Source organism: Molossus molossus, unplaced genomic scaffold (genome assembly GCF_014108415.1).
Source record: "Molossus molossus isolate mMolMol1 unplaced genomic scaffold, mMolMol1.p scaffold_m16_p_6, whole genome shotgun sequence".
In the NCBI taxonomy this organism is placed as follows: Eukaryota; Metazoa; Chordata; class Mammalia; order Chiroptera; family Molossidae; genus Molossus; species Molossus molossus.
This window is the reverse complement of record NW_023425399.1, coordinates 105279464-105299775: the sequence shown is the minus strand read 5'-3', so window position 1 is coordinate 105299775 and position 20312 is coordinate 105279464. Positions and strand designations below refer to the sequence as shown.

Here is a 20312-nt window from a genome sequence, read left to right as displayed (position 1 = left end):
CCACTCTAGGGGTTTACCTCGAGGGCCCAGCTTGGGTGATCAGGGAGGCTGTTCCACTAGATCCTACAAGATTCCTACAATAATAGACCACCCTACAAAATCTAGGAGACACAACAACTCTACCTAATACATAGAAACAATCACAAGGAAGTAGCCAAAATGAAGAGACAAAGAAACAAGTCCCACATGAAAAACTAGAACAAAATTTCAGGATAAGAACTAAACAAAATGGAGATAAACAATCAACCAGATGCAGAATTCAAAACACTGGTTATAAGGATGCTCAAGGAACTTAGTGAGACACATTCACGGAACTTAATAAAACCTTCAAAGAACTTAAGGGGAATTCCAAGGAACTTAGTGAGAACATCAACAACATAAAAAAGAACCAGTCAGAAATGAAGGATGCACTAACTGAAAGACTATTCTATAGGAAATCAATAGTAGAGTAGGTAAAACCAAGAAGCAAACCATCGAGGTGGAATATAACAAAGAAAAAACACCCAGTCAGAACAGCAAAAAGAAAAAAAGAATAAAAAAAAAAAAAAATGAGGATAATGTAAGGAGCCTCTGGGACAACTTCAAGTGTGCCAACATTAGCATCAGGGGGGTGCCAGAAGGAGAAGAGAGAGGGCAAGAGATTGAAAACCTATTTGAAAAAATGACAGAAAACTTCCCTAACTTGGTGAAGAGAACAGACATACAAGTCCAGGAAGCACAGAGTTTCCAACAAAACAAACCCAAAGAGGTCCACACCAAGACACATCATCATCAAAATACAAAATGTTAAAGACAAAAACAGAAAATATTAAAAGCTGCAAGAGAAAAGCAGTTTGTTACCTACAATGGAGCTCCCATAAGACTGTCAGCTGATTTCTCAAAAGAAACTTTGCAGACCAGAAATGAGTGGCAAGAGGTATACAAAGTGATGAAAAGCAGCGACCTACAACCAAGATTACTCTATCTTGCAAAGCTATTATTTAGAATTGATGGACATATGAAGAGTTTTCCAGACAAGAAAAAGCTAAAGGAGTATTATATGAAATGTTGAAGGGCCTTCTTGAAGGAGAAGAAGAAAAATATGAACAATAAAAGTGGCAATTAATACATATCTATCAACAATTGAGTCTACAAACAAAATGAACAAACAACAGAAAGAGACTCATAGATACAGATACATTTTTGTTGCCTGTCAGATGGTGGGGGCTGGGGGGAATTGGTAAAATGATGAAGGAATTACGAAATACAAATTGGTTGTTAGAGTGATGAACCTCAAAGGGAAGGGGGAGAAGGAGGGCGGGGTGAGATAAACCAAAGAACTTGTATGCATATATGCATAGCCAATGGACACTGAAAATAGTGTGGGGAAGGCAAGGGCGGAGTGGGATTGGGGAGGGGGGTCAATGGGGAAAAAGGGGGGGTGACAGCTGTAATACAGTAAACAATAAAGATAACTTAAAACATAAACAAGAATTTAAAAAACCTAGGATGCTCCTGCCAAATTCAGGATATGGGCTACTCACTCCAGACAACCTGTTTAGGATCCCCAGCTGACGAGACGACCAATTTTCCTTTTAGCTCCTGGTATTTTTAAACAACAGAGTCATCTGAAAGTGCTATCATAGCCATGGAATGTCTCCATTTCTTTTCCACCCAGGGATTAAAGATACTGGATATGGCTTGTGAGGCCAACATGGGAGGGTTCTTTACCCCAGTATTTCTCATTAGGGATCAGTTCTCCCAGGTGATTAACCCTTAGAACAGAGGTGGATTTGCCCACTAGGAGTCATCTTGCAGTTTCATTCTAAAGGGGTTCTGCTGAGCCAAGGTGCATAATGAATAAGCCAGCCTATGGAAATCCTATAGGAGGTCTCGGGTTACCTTCAGCTTTGGGAGTGCCAGCTGCCTTCAGCTTTCTAAAGGTAGAGTTTTTGATTCAAGTTTCTGGAAAATTTGCATCAAGAGTTCATCATTAGTCCAGCCGGAGTGGCTCAGTGGTTGAGTGTGGACTCATGCACCAAGAGGTCGCTGGTTTATTTTCTGGCCAGGATACATGCCCAGGTTATGGGCCCAATCCCCAGTGGGGGGCATGCAGGAGGCAGCCATGCGATGTTATGTCTCATTGATGTTTCTCTCTCTCCCTCTCACTTTCTCTCTCTCTCAAAATCAATAAAGAGAGAAAAAAAAAGAGTTCATTGTTGAAAATATCTTGAGTAAATTTGGACCAAGAAGAGCTCTTTTCAATTAACTGGGTATGTCCAAGTCAGGGCTATTTCTTAGGATTTTGTGGCTTCAGGTGAAAATACTTTCTTGAGCTGCTCCAACAGCAAAACCCTCATAAATCAAGAAATCGTCAGCAGAGCCTCGGAGACCCCTAAGAGCCCTATCACTTGCTAAACTGATGTAATGACTGCTCTTCAAATTAACCTGGGGGAGTTCTTCCTCACTGCTCGGAGGACACAACTCCTCCATTGCCTTGTGGAGAACCCACATGGCAAGGAGCTGAGGGTTACCTCTGGCTAACAGCCCACAAGGAACTGAAACCTGTCAATACCCACTTGAGCGAGCAAGGGAAAGGATCTACCCCAGGTGAGACTTAATCTTCCCTTTCAATGACTGCACCCCCAGCTGACACCTTGACTGTGGCCTTTTGACCGAGCCAGAACCTCCAGCCAAACCACTACCAAACTCCTGACTCTCGGGAACTGTGTGAGGTATAAATGTTCATTGTTTTACACTCCTGTGGATTGGGGTAATTTGCTTTGCAGTAATAGATAATTAATATGTGGTCAAACAGAAAACATTCAGCAAAGAGGGAGGGGAAATTCTATGAAATTGAGTAAAATATTATTGAAGAAATATTTAATTCACATTCTTGTTCCACTCTGAACCTATGTATTTTTATATAGTTACTTTTAGATTTCTTTTATAAGAAAAATATGTTTTCCTTTGACAAACTCTGGTATTTCACTAAGTTGAGAATGATGATGTAGCTACTCTTTATTTAGCACTTATTAGCTGCTGGGCAGTGAACTTATATCATCCTTCACAAATAGGAAAATTCAAGCTCAGGGAGGTTATGTAATTTATCCCAAGACACAGTTCATGAATGGCAGAACTGGAGTTCCAACCAGGTTTGAAGCCCTAGTTTTTTGTTTTACAAAAATTTTTTTTCCTTTATTGATTTTTAGAGAGAGAGGAAGGGAGAGGGAGAGGGAGAGAGAGAAACATCGAAAGAGAATATCAATTGGTGGCCTCCTGCATGTCCCCACTGAAGATCTGGCCCACAGCTTGGGCATGTATCCTGACCAGGAATCGAACTGGCCACCTCCTGGTGCATCAGTCGACGCTCAACCACTGAGCTTCACCAGCCAGACTGAAGCCCTAGTTCTTTCCACAACATGATTATTATTATTTTTTTTTAATCCTCATCCGAGGACATTTTTCCATTTTTTGTACAGACAGAGTGGGAGGGAGAGAGAGGAAGAGAGAGAGAGGGAAACATCGATGTGAAAGGGACACATCGAGTGGCTGCCACCCGCACGACCAACCAGGGCCGGGGACAAACTGCAACCGAGGTACATGCCCTTAGCGGGAACCGAACCCGGGCCTCTCCGGACAGCAGGCGGACGCTCTAACCGCTGTGGCCAGGGCTCCACAACATTATTATGGCCTCCCTATAGTGATCCTTTTAACTTTAAATAAAAATATACCGTAGTCCAAGTCATAAAATACAGATGATATTCATTAATTGAAGTTAAAAAGTTAAACTATCATATTTCAAAACAGGCAATGAATGTGAGCTAGGACTACTCTTATCTATGTTCCTCACCCGCACACCCCACCCCACCTCAATGCTGGTGCTCAATATATCTGATGACAAAGAAACTGAGGGTACCTATCATTTTGATTAAATTTAGTTTTGCCCTGGCTGGTTTGGCTCAGCGGTTAGAGCATTGGCCCCCGGACTAGAGGGACCGGGGTTCGGTTTTGCTAAGGGCATGAACCCCGGTTGCAGTTTGTCTCCGCCCGGTTGGGATTTTGTGGGTGGCAACCAGTGATGAGTCTTTCTCCCATCGATGTTTCTCTCTCTCTCTTCCTCCCTCTCTCCCTCCTGCTCTATCTGAAGATAAATGCAAAAATGTCCTTGGGTGAGGATAAAAAACAAATTTAGTTTTACATCCAGCTCTAAAAATCATCTCCCTTTCTCTCTCTCTTTCTCTACCCCTCAGAGACCTAGCCTCCCCTCCCCCACCCCAGATAATCAGCAATCTGGAGGCAGCGGAGACAATAGCCCCAAATTGACTATTGGTCACTAGGTCCAGTCCTCTGGCAGGCTAAAGATAACATCTTAAAAAAAAAAAAAAGATATATATACACACACACACACACATATGTATATATATATATACACACATACACATACAAATATATACATATAATTTATTTCAGAGAGAGGAATGGAGAGGGAGAGAAAGAGATATACAAACAAGATCAAGGACCTCCTGGTGCATGCGTTGATGCTCAACCTTTGAGTCATTCTGGAAAGACTAAAGTTGACATCTTTTTCTGTTTTTTTTACTCACCCCAAGGACATTTTTCCATTTTTTGTTCAGACAGAGTGGGAGGGAGAGAGAGGAACAGAGAGAGAAAAACAACGACGTGAAAGGGACATATTAAGTGGCTGCCACCCGCATGACCAACCAGGGACGGGGACAAACTGCAACCAAGGTACATGCCCTTAGCGGGAACCGCACTGGGGTCTCTCTGGGCTGCAGGCCGAGGCTCTAACTGCTGAACCAAACCGGCCAGGGCTAAAGTTAACATCTTGACCTACGTTATGTTTAGTTCTGAGCCCTAAGGTGGAAGAACCCCCTGGCTAATTTCCCTTGAGACTGGATGAGGAGCACTGGGAAGGACCTCAGAGTTGTCCTCAAGACCTGAAGAAATGATTCATCACCCTTACGTCACCACTACCCAGTCAGCTCCAAGCACGACCCTGAACCCCTAACTCAGTGTGTCTTGATTTCGCCCCATATAATGTGCAACCTACAGCCATCAGGAAGGTGGTTTTGAGCATTACCTTTCCGCCTCAGTATTGGCCAATTCAACAAACGAAATTTTCTTTCAATATACTTTGTTTATAGAAACTTCTGCTCATACATTTCTTTGGGCCAGTAGTTGCAGGCAGGCAGGCTCCAGAAAAACCATTGAGGTTCAGGTAACAAAGGTACTAATTCTACGAGCATGTCAATACCTGGCAATATGGACCAAAATCCAGGGTCTGGCTTCCCCAGGGCCCTGGAACCCCCACCTGGGGGCAGCACAGAAAGTACAAAGGAGGGCGGTGGGGACAGAAGGGAGCAGGTTACTGCCCGGGGCGGGGCGAGTCTGGCGATCTGGGAGGCTTGGATCCGGGACGCCCAGAAGACCGGGTTACCCCGACCGCGCAGGGCAGGAGGGGGAGGGGAGGGAAGGCAGGGCGGGGCGGGGCGGGGCGGGGCGGGGCGGGGCGGGGCGGGGCGGGGCGAGGGGAAGCCAGGCGAGGACAGGTGCCCCCTGGACTGGAAATCGTCTCTGCCAGGCTGAAAGATGGCGGCGACAGCCTCGCTCGCCCTTGTGCCCTAACCTCCAAGAACCAATGGCGCCGCGACGCTCGGATGACTCATCGCGGCGACCGAGGCACGAGGTCATATGATGCAACCCTGGAGTCCAGAGGTTCGCTGGTGCGCCTTGCAGTGACAAGCCCGCGCCCTGTTGGGAGAAGATGCCCGTGGAGGTGACCGCGGCGACCGCGGGGATGGTCCTAGGTAAGTGGGGCTCGGGACCCGGGGTGGGGGGAGGTAGCAGGTGCCCCCGCCTGCGCAGGGCCGTGGTCCGGGCCTGCCACCGGCACTGACTGGTGGCCTGGTGCACAGTGGGCGCGCCGCCGCTCTTTCCACGTGAATGATCCGGGGAGGGCGGGGAGGGCCGGGCCCGGCGGGACTGCTGGGCTCGCCCCGCTTCCTCCAGGCCGAGTGTCCCGGGCCTCGTGTGGCCCCGCTCCCCGCCCTGCCCCCCACGCCAGTCCCGTGATTCCGCGGAAGTGGGCCCTGTGGGACACGAGGGCAGCCCTCCTACGTGCCACTCTTCAGAGTGACCGTGGGGAAGAGGCCTTAGAATTCTAATCCTCTCACAGAGCCTCGTTTGTATTGGGGGTTCCAGGCCGACCACCTCGTTTGTATTGGGGATTCCAGGCCGACCGTACCGGGCAGTAGAAAAGGAAAAACGAGGCCTGGGTTGACACCAGATTTCCTAGTCGTGAGGCCTTCCGCAGTGTTTCACCTCGGAGTTTAGGTTTCCTTTTTTTTTTTTTCCTATTTATTTTTGTTACAGATGTTTCTCCTTTTCCCCCCATTGACACCCTCCTTCCCAACCGTCCCCCACCCCCACCCTGTCCTCAGCTTTGTTGTCTATGCCCATCGGTTATGCATACGTGCATATAAGTTCTGTGGTTTATCTCTTAAAGACCAGAGGAACTGGTGTTTATTTGAAATCTGTACATTGGCACTGGGGTATCTGATTTGAATGTGCGGTTTTATTTTGCCCTCAGTACAGCCCTTAAAGATGGGTCTTGTTTTCCCTATTTTATAAGCAAAGAAATAACCTTGGAAAGGTTAAGGGCATTCCCCCGTGTGACCCTTGCTTTTAGGGTATAACATCCTAAGTTTCCAGGCTGGTCTGGCCAACTTGAAAGCCCCTCTTTACTACTGGACACTCCAGGGGATGGAAGCAGTATGACAAATTAAAGGGATCAAAGTTCATTTTGAAAAGTTAAGTTTGTAACTAGTATGTGTTTATGAGATGGAAGTCATTGCAATAGAGATGTAGCAAAATAATTGTGATAGTATCTTTTGGACTGTGGCCGTTTTTTACTGCAGTAAATCAGATGCTTGTTCTGTTTACAGAGATAAAGAATGGATAAAGTAGTTGAAGTATGAGATGACCGATAATTATTGTCCAAATAAGTAACGTAATCTTGTTTTGTAAAACAGCAGAGCTGTACGTCTCTGAGCGAGAGGGAAATGATGCTACAGGTGATGGAACCAAGGAGAAACCTTTTAAAACAGGTCTAAAGGTAGTGTCTCATCTCGTAAGAAATCAATTTTGTTTATTAGTGAATTACTCAATTATCATGTGATTTGTCCATAATTTATTTCAAGGATTAGGTTTTGAGGAGTGTTTTCAGACAAAGGTAAAATAAAAATTGTATACAGATATATGTAGCTTTAAGGGTATTAGATCTAAGTCTAAACTTACTTGAACATTTTCAGAAGGTGTCTTTATGTCTCCCCAATGGGTTAAATGGCCAGTTTTTTCATTCTTGTCAAAATTATAATCACTTTTTCTCAGTTACACAGGCCCGGCCAATCCCCCTTTTGTTAGCTATGTCAAAACACTTCTTAGGTTATTATCAAATGTTCCTGTCCCGGCAGAATTCTCTCTAGTCATGCTTTGTTGTATAATAGATAGGTCTTACTTTTGAACTCTTAGGGGAAAAATCTTCCCTTTGTTTCAGGGTTGTTGGTATGACTTGGGTTCCCCGTACTGACAACACTATTTCGGTGACTGTTTGTAGAATGTTGCAGTTAGCAAAAGTGTGCCATTCTGATTCAGGGAGTTTGGCTCCTTCAAGTTCAGTGATATAAAGGGAGGGATCAGTAGAGATTGTCAGGTATTAAGTGAACTTCTAATGATTTGCAAATTTCCCTACAAAGTCTAATTGTTAAAAAAGATGAGTTCTTGGATGTTTTTTAAAAGATCCAGGATTCCTCCTCCTGTGTACCAATCATTGAATTGGAACTGCTGTTAAAACAAGAGGAAAGGTGTTTTTTTAGGTTTGGAAGCTAGACCTTTAGAAAAGGTCATTTTTTGTAAGCTTCAGATGTTATGATTGGAGAGAGGAATTCTTTACATTTTTTGGCTGACTTAATAACTTGGGAGAAAATTTGAAGGAATATTTGAATCAGTTCATAAAACAGCTATCTTTTACATACTTTCATTTGTCTATTTTATGAAAATACAAGCTATAAAATATTAAATACCTGCTGTGTCCCAGTGTTAGAGAAAGAGGTATTCTACCAACGGTAATTTTTCAAAGTACTTTGTTCCTAGAGTTTCAGAATTGACTTACGTGTTTCTTGGCGAGGATTAATCATATAGATGTGATCTGTAATTGGTTTTTGCTGTTAGCTGTCTCCTATTGTCAGCATACCTCCCTCTGGTCCTTATGCCGCTTAAAATCTGTTGCTTCTAGTGGGCTTGTGCAGGGAACTCTATACTATGTAACTGCACTTGCTAGAATTGTTGCAAAAGGACCTGAGGGCTAAGCAAAATGTTCTTAGTACTTCAAGCAGTCATTCTGTCAACATTGAGTTTTGAGTCATGGGTTCTTTATGGCTCTGCTTGTCTCTTGATTATGTTGTAGATGGATGAAGTTGCCCCATAATTACGGTGTTATTTTGATCTCAAGTATTGTACAATGTTAAGGCATTTTCTTTTTCTCTCTCCCACCCAAGGCTTTGATGACAGTGGGAAAAGAGCCATTTCCTACCATTTACGTAGATTCCCAAAAAGAAAATGAGGTACGGTGACCCAAAGACTTGACAGCATTTTATTTTCTGAATAAATTTCCATCAGAACACAGAGGTCTTGAAGAATTAAATACCTGTTTTCCTCTCCAGCGGTGGGATGTGATTTCTAAATCACAGATGAAGAACATCAGGAAAATGTGGCACAGGGAGCAAATGAAGAATGAATCCCGGGAAAAGAAAGACGTGAGCAATGAATTTGCAGCTGTGAACATTTGAAATGCTGGAACACTAGCAACCAAGTTAACAACTTGCTCTGTCATTCAAATTAGGCAGAAGACAATTTGAGAAGAGAAAAGAACCTGGAAGAAGCAAAGAAGATTACCATTGAAAACAACCCAAGTCTTCCCAAGCCAAAAAGTGTAAGAGTGACATGTATTTTTGCAAACACGTCGAACTGTTGTTTCAGTATCGTGGGGCTGCTCGGTGGTTTGTTCCTTTGTATTTTCTGTCTTTCCTTTTAGAAGGGAAGAGAGAAGCAATGTTTCAGAGTTTTGAGGTTGGTGGTTCTTGTTGGGGTTCATTTTCTTATGAAGTTGAACGAATTCTGGCTCGATCGCAAACTGGCAGCCCGAGGATCCAGCCTGGCTGTGCTGCGTGCTGTTGGTCCGGTGATCTTCCCCTCCCCGTGTCCGCTCGCTCACTGTGAAACGAAGACATGGAAACCCATGATTGTCCTGATTTTTTAAACATATACAAAGCTTTGTGATTTTATGAAATTGCTTTCTGCTCTATTGTTTCTAGAACAGAATGCTGGACTGTGAGTGGGCATGCTTTGATTTCAGATGGTTCTGGTTGTTGATGAATTATCATATTTGCCCTGTTCCCTCAGCAATGAAGCTGTTTTCTTGGCTGTGTTCACCAGCCCCTTTACTCATCTTCTCTCTCCTTGATCCCCCAAACAAAAAGCTAGCTAGCCTTTCTTAACTTCCGCCTCCCAGAGTCAGGGAAAGGTTCTGTGTGGACTTCGCTTGTTGTTGTTGTGAATTCATTTACTCATTGATTTTCTGTAGCCAAACCTGTAATTCAGGGTGTTTCTCTTTGTTGGTTTTGCAGTAAGAGAAAGAAGAGTCAGATTTTTTTTTAAGCACTCAGTATACTGAAATTTTTTGTTTCTGACCTGCAGTAGAGTAACTAGTCTGTAGTTTAGCAGCATAAGCGAATTTTTAATACTTTACTGCCATCTAATATTAGTGAAAAATTGACGTGGGGCTTGGCCGGTATGTCTCAGTGGTTGAGCGTCGACCCATGCACCAAGAGGTTACTGGTTTGGTTCCCGGTCAGGTCACATGCCCAGGTTGTGTGCCAAATCCCCAGTGGGGGCATGCAGGAGGAGGCCAGTTGATGTTCTCTCTCATCAATGTTTCTATCTCTCTCTACCTCTCTCTTCCTCTCTCTCTAAAATCAATAAAGAAAAAAAGTTGATGTGTGATAAATGACACTGTTGTTTAAATGTTACTTGTTTTACTTTGACAGGTGAAGATTCACGCATTAGAAGGATACAGAGGCCAAAGAGTAAAGGTGTTTGGCTGGGTCCACAGGCTGCGTAGGCAAGGTAAATACATGGTGTTTCTTTTCTCTGTTTCATTTTTAAATGTCATAGGTCTTGGAGGAAGAATAATGTAAAAACATTTACTTGGTCCAGCTGGTGTGGCTCAGTGGTTGAGCATCGATCCATGGACCAAGAGGTCACTGGATCGAATTCTGGTCAGGGCATATGCCCGGGTTTCTGGCTTGTTCCCCAGTGGGGGGCATGCAGAAGGCAGCTAATAGATGTCTCTCTCTCATTGATGTTTTTATCTCTCTCTCTCTAAAAAATCAATAACACATAAAATAATTTTAAAAAACCCAACAACAAAACATTTACTTGGAGGTATTTTGATTTTTGGATGCTAGCTTTTTAGAGGAGATAGTGATTTATATCATAAATTTGTTCTTATTTAATATGACTATTAAAAGTTTAAAAATTATTTAAATCCTATTTAACTGTAAGCAACCACAGTGATCAGATGGTATCCAATAAATATTTTTCTGACTGAACTGAATTCTTTCATGAAGAGCAGAAAGTGTTAGCCAAAGCTGAAGCTTACTTACGGCAGTAGCGGTGATGCTTATAATTCTTATCATTGCTTTCTGTTTCTCCCTGGGATGTTTTGCTTTCTTTTTCTCTTATTATTTTATTAGATGTGTTTTATTGTAAGTGGTTAGCAAATCATTTGTAAAAAGCAATGGGTCATTTTACCTGGCCAGGGGGCTTGTAAGGATTGTTGTCCCTTGCATCCAAAGGTTGCAGGTCAATTCCTAGTCAGAGCACTTACCAAGGTTGTGGGTTTGATCCCTGGTCAGTGTGGGTACGGGAGGCAACCTATTGATATTTCTCTCTCACATTGATGTTTCGCTGTCTCCAAAAACATATATCCTTGGGTGAGGATTAATTTTTTTAAAAAGGGACATCAATAAGAAAAACTGATTCTGTGCCCCAGTATTTCTGCACCTCCCTCTGAGTGCACAGTACCAGTCAGCATTGCCAGGGATAGCGGGTGATAGAACATAATCTGTCCTCTCAGGTTGTTTACCGTCTTGCTTTCCCATGATCATGAAGATCATGTGGATCATGTGGACATGTGGATCATGCCGGACTTGAAAGCACAATGAAGAAGATAACATGCTTTACAAATACTGAGTCGTGATATAACCAGTGGACACTTCAGAGGAAGGGGACCACTTGGCAGTGTGAACTTGCAATACATTTCTGTTTCTCACTTTTAGGAAAGAATTTGATGTTTCTGGTGTTGCGAGATGGTACAGGGTATCTCCAGTGTGTCTTGTCAGATAATTTGGTAAATATTTTCTCTTATTTGTGGCTAAAATTTTGATTTTTTTAGTAGGTTCCTTTATTCTTAGTTTTAGGAATTTTTGGATCTATATACGTATTTTAAATGGTTATTATGGAAAACATTTATTTGTTGGAATAAATCTGGTTGCTTGTCATGTGGAGCTTCTCATAGTCTGGATTTGATCGATTGCCTCCTGAGGTATAGTGTAAGCTGGAGGTTAGGTCTAATCAGATGTGAGGGGTGGGGTCACCACCATTCAGTGGGCAAAGCTGTGTTCTTCCGGGTCATCATTGTGATGAACATAATGTCTGGTTGGGTTTTTATTATGACTTGTGAGCTCTGATGTTGATAGCCCGGTCCCTCCATTATAAAATTCCCCATCACTTTTCTTCTAATGATATTAGCAAGTATTGATGATCATAGCCTAGATGGATTCTGTGTACTATTTTAACATTCTGAATTTCAAAGCAAAATAAAATGAACTTTTCAGATATTTTTAAGAGATGTGGGCCTCTGTCATTTATGCCCAAATTGGTATGTAAAGTATCTATTTACACATATGTGTACATTTATATACGGATAAACCTTTTATAAGAATGGCTACTTGTTATTGATATTAAAAATTGGTGGCCATCTTATTTTACTAGTTTTGGACCAGATAATCTGTTTGTAAATAATCCCCTTTGCTCTCAGTACATTAGAATATTTCAACGTAAATATGAATAACTAAATCTCACCTTGATCTTTTATAGTGTCAGTGTTACAATGGAGTGGTCTTGTCCACTGAGAGTAGTGTTGCAGTGTACGGAATGCTAAGCCTCACCCCAGAGGGCAAGCAGGTGAGTGGACTGAGTTTCTCGCTTGGTGCATTGGTGTTTGTTTATTTTCTAAGGCTTTATTTGTATGTTTGGTACTTGGCATATAAATACACAAATATGATGCACTTATTAAATGTAGTGCACCATTTTTATTCTGGTGACATCCCACTGTACAGCTCATAGCTGTAACAAACTCAGGGATTTGCAGCCTTACAGAATTTCTCAATAGTCCTCACGGGCCATAATGCAGCCACTTTGCTGTGGCTTGTGTGAATAATTTTTCAGCTAGGTGGAAATAAAAACTCAACACTTGTCTCAGAAATTTCAGCAAAAAACAGTAATCTAAATCTGAAAATATCTGAATGGAATTTGTAAACCTCTTTTTAAAAAATCAAATATAATCTGATATGAATTCAGAGAAATGTTTGTTCCCTGGCCAGCAGGCACATAACCTGTACCAGTTACAGTTACTTGCTGGTGATTGTTGCTCAAATAATTACTACTGTGGTTGTATTCATTGGCTGGGAAAGAAAAAAACAAAGGTGACATATTAACCATCAGAGGGGGCTCCTGTAGTCTACCTAATAGGCTAGAAATATTGGTAAAAGAGAGTCAGAGTTCATGCAAAAGCACCTATGTTCAGAATGAGCATCTGATCTAAGTTCCCTGGATTTTCCTTGGAATTAATGTGATTGGTAACTGGAGTGGCTGTTGTGATGTTACTTGCTGTCCAGTGTTTGGCACCAAGATAATTATATATTCTGTGACATGTGGCTTCTAAAATGAATTGCTTTTAATAGGATTATCAGGGAGTATTTGAATTTTACTATACATATGTTCCAAAGAGAAACAGCTTTTAGTGAAAAATATTCACATTTAAGGAGTTTCTCAATGTGAGTACTATGATATTGTAAATTGTTGAAAAGGCTAGAAAGATATACCAAAATGTTACTAGTAGTTAGTAGTTACTCCAAGTTGTGGGATTACTTTATTTTATTTTTCAGTTGTGCTTTCTAATTTTTTAAAAACATGTATGTATATTTATTCTGAAAGGAATATTAAGTATATCAACATAAAATTGAATAATTTGGTCTGTTAGAAAGGTAGCTAATTGATGAGGTTCTTAGAAGTGTCAGCTTAGTACACAACAGTCAATAAGTTGAGTGACGAGGAGTTTGGGTGAGGAAAGCGACTTTGTTCAGAAAGCCAGCATGCCGAGGTGATGGCAGACTAGCGACCTAAAGAACCATCTTGAGAAAGTACAGGATTCAGGTGTCTTTTATGTCAGGGAACAGGCGAAAATGGCAAGTTTTGAGGTCAAGAGGTGATTGATGACTGCAGACATGTGGACGCCAGCAAGGGTCCAAGGAGGGTGGTGAAACTTGTTTGCTTTGTTCAACAGACTGCGGTTGTCCTGGTCCCAGTCATGAGGTTCCTATCAGTCTTTCAGTGAACAGTCATTATTTTTGTACATGCCTTCCTTATCTCCTTGGGGACGAGTGGTGAGCAGGGAGGTTGTTTCAGTAACTCCTAGCCTACAGGTTAGATCCTTGACCGATTAGCATATCTATGTGCATCACTAAGCAGAAGATTCTAACCCCCATTTCTGGGAACTGGGCAGGTTGGAGCAAGGTGGAGTCAGAAAGACTGGAATGTATTACTTTCTGACGTAATTTACAGTCCTTACTGCTGTAAATTTTTGTTCCCTTCTCCTTCCCTTTCATTCTCCCTCCCTGTTAAAAAATGTAGGCCCCTGGAGGCCATGAGCTGATTTGTGACTTCTGGGAACTGATCGGGTTGGCCCCTGCTGGAGGAGCTGATAACTTGATCAACGAGGAGTCTGACGTAGACGTCCAGCTCAACAACAGACACATGATGATCCGAGGAGAAAACATGTCCAAAATCCTGAAAGCACGTTCCATGGTCACCAGGTGCTTCAGAGATCACTTCTTTGACAGGGGGTACTGTGAAGTAAGTGCACTCGTCACCTTCCGCAGTGATACCCTTTGCCGTTCTCATGCCTGAATGGAGGTGCTCACAATAGGCCTTCTTGACCCCCTCTCATCTGCACAGGTTACTCCTCCAACATTAGTGCAAACACAAGTGGAAGGTGGCGCTACGCTCTTCAAGCTTGACTATTTTGGGGAAGAGGCCTTTTTGACCCAGTCCTCTCAGTTGTACCTGGAGACCTGCATCCCGGCTCTGGGAGATGTTTTCTGTATCGCACAGTCATACAGGGCAGAACAATCCAGAACACGAAGGCACCTGGCTGAGTATGAATTGTATTTTTATTTTTATAAAAGTTTTAGAGAAAATGTGTTTAGACAACAATCTTTATGTTGGAAGAGGATGTCTCTATATAAATGTGTTGGTGTAAAAGAAGAGTATATGACCCAGCTGGTGTGTCTCAATAGTTGAGCGTCACCCATGCACCGTGAGGTCACCGGTTTGATTCCCGGTCAGGGCACATGCCCAGATTGTGTGCCAGATCCCCAGGGGGGGGGGGCACGCAGCAGGCTGCCAGTTGATGTTCTCTCTCATTGATGTTTCTCTCTTTCTTTCCCTCTCCCTTCCTCTCTCTCTAAATCAATAAAGAAAAAAAATTAAAATAGAGGATAGATGAAGGACAGTTGAATAAATTAATTAAAACTGTGTGAGAAGTTTTGCTTTTTAGGCCATTGATAGCTAAGGCCTTCCTTCGACTTACCTTGATCCTTTATGTGTTAAGGAATAAAAATTCATTATTTATTTTATTTTTTTTAAATGCAAAGTAATTTATTATGTCTTTATAGAGAGAGGGAGAGATAAAAACATCTACTGCCTCCTGAGCACCCACTAGGGGGGATTGAGCCCGAAACCTGGGCACGTGCCCTGAATGGGAACTGAATCAGACCTCTCATTCCGTGGGAGGACACTCCATCCACTGAGCCACACCCTCTATGCCAAAAGTTCATTATTTAAAGGGGGGAAAGTGGGTGTGTAGCCTAAGACTAGTATGCAGAATTGGGGGTGTTTAGCAAGGATGGAATTTTACTTTTCTGGACAGTATCCCAGTGTTAAAATCCTTGCTCGAGAGAAACTTAGTCGAAACGAAGAGCAGCTCTGAGGTAGTGTCTCCCTTTCAGATACACCCACGTGGAAGCAGAGTGCCCTTTCCTGACCTTTGAGGACCTCCTGAACCGATTGGAGGACTTGGTTTGTGACGTGGTAGATAGAGTCTTGAAATCACCTGCAGCAAGCATAGTGTATGAACTCAACCCGGTAAGTCTAGTGTTTTATGGAAATACAAAATTATGATTCTTACTTGAAAGGAAATGAAGTTTTCACCCTTGGTATTTATAGATGAAATGAATTCGTGAACTTTTTATTTTTATTGATTTCTATTGAGTTTTTTTAGAGACAGAGGAAGGGAGAGAGAGATAGAAACATGGATGTTACAGAGAGAAACATCCATCGGCTGCCTCCTGTACGCCCCCAAAGGGGATTGAGCCTGAAACTTGGGCATGTGCCCTGACCTGGAATCGAATCGGAACCTCTCAGTCCCTGGGACAGAGCTCAATCCCCTGAGCCACACTGCCCAGGCTAAGTAGTTTTTCTTGAAATGGAAATTTTAGTGTTAATGGTTTCTTACATACACTGTATTTTTCCTTCTACTGTAGAATTTCAAGCCCCCAAAACGGCCTTTCAAACGAATGAACTATTCAGATGCTATTATGTGGCTAAAAGAACACAATATAAAGAAAGAAGATGGAACTTTCTATGAATTTGGAGAGGTATGTATTCCTTGCTGATTGTTTCAAAGGCAGCATTGTGCTTCAGTGGATTGGTACTTCTGCTTAATTAATCAGAGATGCAGGAGGCATCTGCTTGCTGACAAATAAATGGTGACAGACCTTCTTGGGGTTGGCTGAGGATGCATTGACTTGAAGATGTAGACTAAGCCTTAGAACAGTGCCTTTCTGTAGTGTTCCATAAATATTAGCAAGTTTTTAGCCTTCACAACTCATCCTTCGCTTCTTTTCTCTTTTTCTGTGATTAATCATGAGCTCTGGTTGTAATTTTGTAGGCTGGCAGTATGCTTCAGAAAGTTGTGAACTGTAAAATTACATGCAAAATTTTGGCATGTGTATGTACTTGTTTTGTTTGTATGGAGAAAGTATCTGGCTCTTTCCAAAAGGAGTCCTCCCCCCAAAGCAGTAAATCAGAATTCCTTCATGTGGAAGGAATTCAAAGAATAAACAGCCAGATAAACTGTGTGTGGATCTGTTTTGCCTGCGGCCAGCCTACTAGCATGAATTGGGGATGTAGATTGTTTTGGTTTTTTAAAATTTGTATTTACTGATTTGAGAGAAAGAGAAACATTGATTTGTTGTTCCATTCATTTATGCATTCGTTGAGTGATTCTTGTATGTGCCCTGAGCAGGGATCAAACCCTCAACCTTGAGGAATTGGGATGGCGCTCTAAGCAACTCATCTGCCAGGGCAGAGGTATAGATTGCTAACACTATTCTAAGCCCTTTCTCTGTGCCTTTAAACATTCCTTAGATAGTATTTGCAAACCCAATCTACAGATAAAATGTAACTACTGCTACCTCGAGGTTTTTTTGTTTTGTTTTTTTTGTTCGGATAGAGTGGGAGGGAGAGAGAGAGAGAGACATCGATGTGAAAGGGATACATTGAGTGGTTGCCACCCACACGACCCAACCAGGGCCAGGGACCAACTGCAACCAAGGTATGTGCCCTCAGCGGGAACCGAACCCAGGTCTTTCTGGACTGCAGGTCGACACTCTAACCGCTGAGCCAAACTGGCCAGGGCGGATTTTTTTTTGTTTTTAGAAGGAATTCACAGAGAGGACAAACCGTAGATTTGACCTATATAAATTACTCTTTTTGTTTCATGAATTCAGTTGATGATGTGTTGTAGAATTTTGTACTGAAAACTTGGGAACTGTTATTATCTAATATTTAGCAAAGTGGTGTGATTGAGTGGAAGGAATACAAGTTTTGGAGTAAGAAGGCCCCCCTAGGTGGGCTTAGCTCCCACCTGTGTCCTTACTGCTGTATAACTGAAGGCCAGTACCCTGCTGTCTGGTTCCTTATCTGCTTTGGAGGTAACATCCACTTTGCAAAGTTGTGAGGACTCAGTGAGCAAAATGCCTAGCGGGTCTCTGGCCCAGGGAGCCCTTGGAGCATGACAGCCCTTACTCTACACCCATACATATGAGGACGTTAGAGTAGCTAAATGGTCTTCAGACTTTTTGCAATATACAATAAGACCGCTCCCCGCCCCCCCCCCTTTAAACCTTGTGTAGATCTCTTGTATGCAAAGTAGACGAAATGTGAGAAAGGAGCTCTCCCACCTACCTCCCATCCCCTGTCTATACTTTAGCGAGCACAGGGCTCAATTAGCAGGGCCAGCTGATTGCTGAGCTCCATTTCCGTTCCTGCGTTAAACAAATCAATGAGTCTTGTCCAGTTCTTTGATCAGTTTTTACTGGGACAAGAGTTTTTACTGAAATTTATGTGTGGTTCACTGAAGAATGTTTTGAGAGAGAAACAGATTCGTCATCATCTATCTAACGATTCTTGGCTAACTATTCCAGGTGTGGTTATACTTAAAGTTTGACATTGGTTATTTGTCTTATGACTGTGCCTTACTATCATTGTAGGCATATATATTTATTATAGGAAAGAAGTGCAGATACCAGGAGAGTTTAAAGATTGTTGTTCTTAATAACATACACTGTGTGTACATCAGTGGTGTGGGAGCATTCACAGATGATCTCGTGCTCTGTGGGGCGCAGTGGGCCACGTGTGCTGCAGAGCGAGATGAAACTGGCCACTGACAAAATGACTGCAGTATCTTATCACAGTGATAATGACTTGGGGGTGTCTTTGTTTGTTTTTGAGGGGTTCATTCTGTAAGCAGTGGGGCACGTGTGATATACTGTAGAAGGAGGCAGACCTTTTTACAGTTCATTTACTAATACCTGTGAGTTTTTAATATATTGATATGTTTGTGAGAGGAGTTGTCCCTTTGGCCTGCGTGTATGGGTTCTGGTGGGGGTGCATCACCTCCCGTGTTGCATGAAGAAGATGAAGGGCAGCTGCTGGGTGAAAGAGCTGGTTCTGTGTCTTGCACTGCGAGCTGTTCATGTTCATGAAGACTCGTTTCACCTCAGGATATCCCAGAAGCCCCTGAGAGACTGATGACAGACACCATTAATGAGCCCATCTTGCTGTGTCGGTTTCCTGTGGAGATCAAGTCCTTCTATATGCAGCGCTGTCCCGAGGATTCCCGCCTCACCGAATCAGTCAGTTGTGATTCCAATTGTATCAGTTATTTTGCTTTTCAGGGGGGTGGGGACTGTCACTGGGGAGAGCTCACTGCAAATATTTCCTTATAAATCTAGAATGTCAGTATTTTAAGAAGTTTTTGCCCTCTATTAGGGCTTAACATACCTTGTAAATTATAGAATTTTGATAACATTTGAATTTTGCCTGATCATAGTACTCCTATCGCTACAGGAGCTTAATTGTGATTTTCATTTAAACTCTAGAGCAATGCCATGACTGATAGCCTGGTGGTAAGTGCATGTGATTGACTTGTTTTTAAAGGTCGACGTGTTGATGCCCAATGTTGGTGAGATTGTGGGAGGCTCGATGCGTATCTGGGATAGTGAAGAAATACTGGCAGGTTATAAAAGGGAAGAAATTGACCCCACCCCCTATTACTGGTACACAGATCAGGTAAAAACCGGTTTTTAAATACTCTGAAATGTTTTCATTGTAATAATTTTGTATACATTGAAATTTCAAAGAACAGATTCAGCGTGTGACTCTGTCATTTGAAGAGCTGTATTCAGCATTCAGCTTCATGGTTATAATAATGTGTTATGTGAATACTGCTAATTTTGGTTTTTGCTAATAATGTGGTAACCTCATATGAAACTCTGTTTAACTGCTGGCCTTGCTGATCGCTACTGAGTTTTTAAATTTTTGTTATTCGATCCAATATCTTGTGCTATTTTCATTTTTGTTTTATAACCGGAAACATTGACTTAGTTTAAAAGTTTGAACTCTCTTCTTTGCAAGTTGTCACTTAATCCCTGGTTTATTTTGCATATTTCTTCACATGTGGTGCATGAAGGTATATGGATTAAGGATTGAATTCTTAACCACAATAAGCTAACTCATTTCACAGTAGAAAATTTTAACTATTTTAAGAAAAAAGGTAAGCTAAGCATATTTCTGTCTCTTTTTTAAACAGAGAAAATATGGCACCTGTCCTCATGGAGGATATGGCCTGGGCTTGGAACGATTCTTAACCTGGATTCTGAACAGGTACCACATCCGAGATGTGTGCTTATACCCTCGCTTTGTCCAGCGCTGCCGGCCGTAACCGATTCCTCCCGAAGCCAAAGGCAGGAACGCAGTTCCTGAGAGCAACAGAGTGCCTCCTTCTGAAGAACAAAAGCCAAGATCTTCCCTTTTTTTTTTTATCCTCACCTGAGGACATTTCTGCATGTGTCTTCAGATAGAGTGGGAGGGAGAGAGGGAGGAAGAGCGAGAGAAACATCCACGTGACAGAGACACTTCGAGTGGTTGCCACTTACACAACCCCAACAGGGGCCAGGGACAAACCGCAACTCTTAGCGGGAACCGAACCCAGGACTCTGGTCTGTGGGCCGACGCTCTAACCACCGAGCCAGTCTGGCCAGGGCAGATCTTCCTTCCTTCATTTCACGGGGACGTAGCGGGTTCTGTTTTCTCTTTGCTTTCTATTCCCCCGGCACAGATAGCAGTCCAGAACACTGGCACATAGGGTGACATTAATGTCATTTTAGAAGAAATATCCATTACAAAATTTGGGAGAAATACGTGGCAGGTAACTCTGCTGGTAGAACACATTTTATCTCATTGTAGATTATAATTTTTGCACCATATATATAATTAAACAGTTTTTCATTATGGTCCAACACATTCTGCTTACTTAAACTCTGTCCTTTTAAATATAACTGAAATTC

General features: G+C 42.5%; 1 protein-coding gene across 3 annotated transcripts; it reads left to right on the top strand.

The window, feature by feature from the left end:
* Positions 1-5542: 5542 nt before the first annotated feature.
* LOC118618167 (asparagine--tRNA ligase, cytoplasmic-like) lies at positions 5543-19869 on the top strand. 3 transcript variants are annotated; one of them, XM_036244192.1, is made up of 15 exons: positions 5543-5810; positions 7038-7117; positions 8559-8624; positions 8724-8816; positions 8903-8992; positions 10107-10185; positions 11400-11470; positions 12220-12306; positions 14035-14256; positions 14359-14558; positions 15411-15546; positions 15945-16058; positions 18468-18599; positions 18904-19035; positions 19556-19869. In XM_036244192.1, exons 1-15 carry the CDS (start codon positions 5768-5770, stop codon positions 19685-19687), a joined length of 1677 nt encoding a protein of 558 aa, XP_036100085.1. In that variant the 5' UTR covers positions 5543-5767; the 3' UTR covers positions 19688-19869. The 3 variants fall into 3 exon arrangements, with proteins under 3 accessions (XP_036100085.1, XP_036100084.1, XP_036100086.1); XM_036244191.1 differs by having other exon boundaries at positions 7035-7117; XM_036244193.1 differs by lacking the exon at positions 7038-7117 and having other exon boundaries at positions 5544-5810.
* Positions 19870-20312: the final 443 nt, after the last annotated feature.

Coding starts and splice junctions, on each gene's coding strand:
- LOC118618167 (XM_036244191.1), top strand. CDS start 5,768: ATGCCCGTGGAGGTGACCGCGGCGACCGCGGGGATGGTCCTAG. Junction 7,118..8,558: donor CTTTTAAAACAGGTCTAAAG/GTAGTGTCTCAT, acceptor CTCCCACCCAAG/GCTTTGATGACAGTGGGAAA. Junction 8,817..8,902: donor AATCCCGGGAAAAGAAAGAC/GTGAGCAATGAA, acceptor CATTCAAATTAG/GCAGAAGACAATTTGAGAAG.